The sequence below is a fragment of the Coenobita brevimanus genome, chromosome 37, assembly GCF_032717465.1.
Source record: "Coenobita brevimanus isolate Jiangsu-jjx chromosome 37, ASM3271746v2, whole genome shotgun sequence".
NCBI classification, from domain to species: domain Eukaryota; kingdom Metazoa; phylum Arthropoda; class Malacostraca; order Decapoda; family Coenobitidae; genus Coenobita; species Coenobita brevimanus.
In genome coordinates this window covers 1307275-1312274 of record NC_136990.1, presented here as the reverse complement: position 1 = coordinate 1312274, position 5000 = coordinate 1307275, and the positions used below count along the sequence as shown (strand labels likewise).

The 5000-nt window shown below is 43.5% G+C and overlaps 1 protein-coding gene across 1 annotated transcript in view; it reads left to right on the top strand.

Annotated features, from left to right (window-relative positions):
• Positions 1-5000, top strand: part of LOC145396381 (D-beta-hydroxybutyrate dehydrogenase, mitochondrial-like) — a 16364-nt gene that overhangs the window by 2806 nt on the left and 8558 nt on the right. Inside the window, exon 3 of the mRNA XM_080269774.1 lies at positions 3988-4104. Coding sequence (XP_080125900.1) covers positions 3988-4104 — 117 coding nt within the window. The remainder of the gene's footprint in view (positions 1-3987; positions 4105-5000) is intronic.

The window sequence follows — 5000 nt, the reverse complement described above, 5'->3', positions numbered from 1 at the left end:
TCCAAGTCCATGAAGGCAGCATACACTTTCCTTCCCTTCTCTAGATACTTCTCCACTAAACATCTTAGAATAAATTTAATATCTGATCTACACACCCTATTCCCTTCCTAAATCCCCCTTGTTCTTCTCCAACTAGCTCCTCTGTTATATGCCTAACCCTATCAATGAGTATTCTACCATATATTTTACCAGTCACACTAAGATGACAAATACCCCTATGGTTACCACATACTTCTCTCTCCCCTTTTCCTTTGTATAAAGGAACAATTATACCTTATTTCCAGTCCTCTGGAACCCTTCCCTCCTCCCAAACCAATCTACACAACTTCCATATCCACTCCACAACAATCTCACCCCCATACCTCAGCATTTCACCACACACTCCGTCAATTCCTGGGGCCTTTCCCAACTTAATCTTCTTCATCGCTTCCACTACTTCCATCCTACTGATCTCTTCCTCCCTCCTCTCATCTCTTCTTCTCCCAGCCATTCCCCAACCACTTATACTCATACTGCTCTCACTCTCTACATTCAACAAATCCTCAAAGTGCTCCTTCCATCTCCTCAATTTCCCTCTCTTGTCCACCAGCAATCTATTATTCCTATCTTTCACTCCCCTACTATTTCCCCTTTCACACTGCCTTACTTTCTTTACCTCCTTCCAAAACAATTTCTTACACTCCTTCCATTTCACACTCAGATTCCTCCCAAACTCTTCATCCACTTACTTTTTACTCTCCTTCACCAGTCTCTTCACCTCCCTTCTCCTGCTCACATATACCTCTCTCTTCTCTCTCTCTCTCATCTTCTCCCCTACCTCTGCTCACTAACCATTCACTATATGCTTTCTTCTTTTGTTCCACAGCTCGTTTCACCTCATCATTCCACCATGCTGTCCCTTGCACACCCTTGCATCTCCTCCTCTCCACAAACCACCTCACACGCTGCGCCTATCTCTTCCGTGAATATCTTACATACATCTTCCACCCCTTCCATCTGCTCTAGCTCATACCTTCCCAGTCTTTCTTCCACTATGCTCTTCTACTCTGCCATTTTCTCACTCTCTTGCAACCTCTCCACTCTTCTCACAGGAGCTGCTTCCTCCTGTCTTCCCCTTCGTCTCTTCACCCATTTTCTTTGCAGCTCTACCTTGGCCATCACTAAGTGATGGTCCGAGACTCCATTCCCCCACCCTCTCCACACTCTTGCATCCAACACTTGTCTTCTCATTCGCTCATCCACACACACGTAGTCTATCATTGCCTTTCGTTCAACAAGTTCACCATCCATCCTCCTCATTACTCTCCATGTATACCTGTGGATCATCTTATGCCGAAAGTAGGTGTTGGCTATTGCCAACCCCTTACAAGCACAGATGTCCACCAAAGCACTTCCATTCCCATCTACTTCAGCTGGCACACCCCACTGACCAACCACTCCATCCACTCACACATTCCCAACTTTGCCATTCATGTCTCCAATCAACAGCACTCTCTCGCTCCTCTCAAATTTGTTCATACATGCTTCTACTCTCGCCCAAAACTCATCTTTCACTCTTGCCACTCGATCCTTTGTTGGAGCATACACACATACAATCGCCCACGCTTGTATACCTACTTTCATCCTCACCCATACAATCCTTGCACCCACTGTTCCATACTCTCTTATATTCTCCTTCCACTTCTTGCTTATCATCAGACATACTCCCTCTCTTGCCCTCTCATTCTCATTGACTCCCGCACATATACCTAAACCATATTCCCATTTCCTCACCCTTTCACCTTTCCATTTAGTTTCAGTCAATCCACATATATCCACTTTTGCATCCACAAGCACCTGAACAATCTCTCTCTCTTTCACTTCATCATTCACTCCTCTCACATTCCACGTTCCCACCCCCAGAATGTCCTTTGTCCGTTCCTTAGTCGTCAACGTATGGTCCCTCCTGGTCCGAGGCGCTTTATTCGCTTGTTTAGTTAGTTCTTTTAGTCGCCTCATACGACAAGCAAGGATACTGGGGAAATATTCTTGAAACCCCCCTATCCCCACACTAGATGTTAAAAAAGGACAGTTGGGTGATCTAGAAAAAGATTAACCCTTCCTGCCCATAAGAAAGAAATGTTTATGTAGGATTTTTTTTTTATGTGAGGAAGAAGGAACCAAAGGCCACAAGCCCGCAAAACTGTTCCTTCCAAGAGAAAAACAAAATACAAGAGAGAGCCAAATTCAAGATCCGATCATTTCGAGATGCCTGGACACACTGCGTTTGAAAGACTGGAGATCATAGGAAGCAGGAAATACAGACAGAGGGAGACAGGTCCAGAGTTGACCTGTTGCATAAATGGGTCAGTGGTGTGACGGCTCCACTGGGTCTGAGTCCCTGGATTCCATTGTTACACATCTTACAAAAGCCAAGGAAAATGTATTGCCACAGCTAAATCATACCGCTGTAAGGAAGCATAAAAAGGGTAAGACTAAGCAAGTGAGGGGAAGAGGTCCATGGCGTCAATGGGACAAAAATGACAAACATATTCAGCTCACGGAAAGCTTGTTAGGTGCAGCCAGGCAGTGCTGGAGGGAGAACAGATCCCATGATAATCTAACCAACTTAAAGAGATGTGTTGAGAAGGCTAGGGAAGCCAGGAAGAATGTTAGAGAGAGATTTTTTTTTTTTTAATGCGAAGAAGAAGGAACCAAAGGCTGCGAGCCCGCAATTATTCTTCCTTCCAAGAGAAAAACAAAATACAAGAGAGAGCCAAATTCAAGATCCGATCATTTCGAGATGCCTGGACACACTGCGTTTGAAAGACTGGAGATCATAGGAAGCAGGAAACACAGACAGAGGGAGACAGTTCCAGTGGTGACCTGGCTAGAGGTCGCTGGTAATATTCACAGAGATACTTCGTCTGCAGTAATATGGAAGCACATTAATATTGCCAGAGGGATTCGGACCCAGAGTGTTGCACATCCACGACCTAGAGAGTATGCACAGTCTGTAATGGAGGACTGGGCTATTGCATGTAAGTTTAGTAATCTGCCTCTGCGTGTACAACATAAAATAAGTCCAAAGCTTGAACACTATCATAATCAAGTCTATCTGTCTATCTATTGCCAGACGCCTCAATCCCGTTCGGGGTGGCCACAAGCTAATCGCCTCCACGTCGCCCTGTCCCCTGCCATTTCACTGCCCTGCTCCCAACTCACACACCCCTCTCTCATATACCTCTCCATCCCATCCCTCCATCTCATCCTCGGCCTCCCTCTTCCTCTCCCCCCCTCCACCTCACTCACACTCTCTTCGTCAGTCTTTCACCCTCCATCCTCTCCACATGGCCAAACCACCTCAGTAACACAGGCAGTACCCCATCAAGACGACACATGCATAAATATCACACCTTACGAATTAACAAGAGCCTTGAAGCACAGTTAGTCTAGTGCCCGTGGAGGAGATGGTGTGAGGTCTTATTTCTACACTCTTTGTAATTATATTTTTTTTTCTTTTTATGCGAGGAAGAAGGAACCCAAGGCCGCGAGCCCGCAATTGTTGTTCCTTCCAAGAGAAAAACAAAATACAAGAGAGAGCCAAGTGCTGTAATGCCATGTAAAGTCGGGCCCATAATTACTCTTACAATTACAGTAGCTGGGTGGAAAATCAGATGACAATATAGTCCTTTATCCGCCTTTCATGTAGTTATTATTTACTGACACTACCTCCTCGGGTGTCCAATAGCCCTAGGGAGTCAAATTCATTTCAGTTCCCTCTCTCCCTCCCTCTCCCTCTCCCTCCCTCTCTCTCTCTCTCTCTCTCCATCTCCTTTCTCTTTACTCTTCATGATTCATCTCTCCCTCCTCCTCTTTTCTCTCTTCTCCCATACATCACCTTCCTCGTCTCTTCCCCTCTCTTTCCCCTTCCATTACCTCCTCTTTACCTCTCCTCTCTCTCTCTCTCTCTCTCTCTCTCTCTCATTTTCTCACTTTCTCACACAGGGGTTCCGGGTCATTGCGGGGTGTCTCAATGAAAGCAGCGAAAATGCTAAGACGCTGCGTGCCTCCGCCTCCCCCCGCCTCACCACCATCCAACTTGACGTCACGGAAAAGGACCAGGTATTTCACTTGTATTTCACGTGTATTTCACTTGTATTTCATTGGTATTTCATTGGTATTTCACGTGTATTTCACGTGTATTTCACTGTATTTCACTTGTATTTCATTGGTATTTCACTGGTATTTCACGTGTATTTCACGTGTATTTCACTGTATTTCACTGGTATTTCATTGGTATTTCACGTGTATTTCACGTGTATTTCATTGTATTTCACTGGTATTTCATTGGTATTTCACGTGTATTTCACTGTATTTCACTTGTATTTCACGTGTATTTCACTGTATTTCACTGGTATTTCACTGGTATTTGTTTGGAATTTCACTGGTATTTCATTGGTATTTCACTTGTATTTCCCTGTATTTCACGTGTATTTCACGTGTATTTCACGTGTATTTCACTTGTATTTCACGTGTATTTCACGTGTATTTCACGTGTATTTCACGTGTATTTCACTGGTATTTCACTGGTATTTCATTGGTATTTCACTGGTATTTCACTGGTATTTCACTGGTATTTCACTGGTATTTCATTGGTATTTCACTGGTATTTCACTGGTATTTCACTACCTATACTCTGTCTTGCAGGCCTTGAGTTCCTTCTGTATTACAAAAAATATTCGTGTATATAGTCATTTTGGTTTGATTTTAAAACGTATGATAGCTCAATAGGTAAAAATTATTATTATTATTATTATTATTATTATTATTACTATTACTATTAGTATTAGTATTAGTATTAGTATTAGTATTGGTATTAGTATTTGCAAGGAGAGTGGAAAGGTTACAAGAGGATGAGAAAAAGGCAGAGTATAAGAGAGAAATGGAGGAACGATTGGGCAAATATGAATTGGAGCAGATGGGAGACGTGGAAGGTGTGTGTAAGATATTTACAGAAG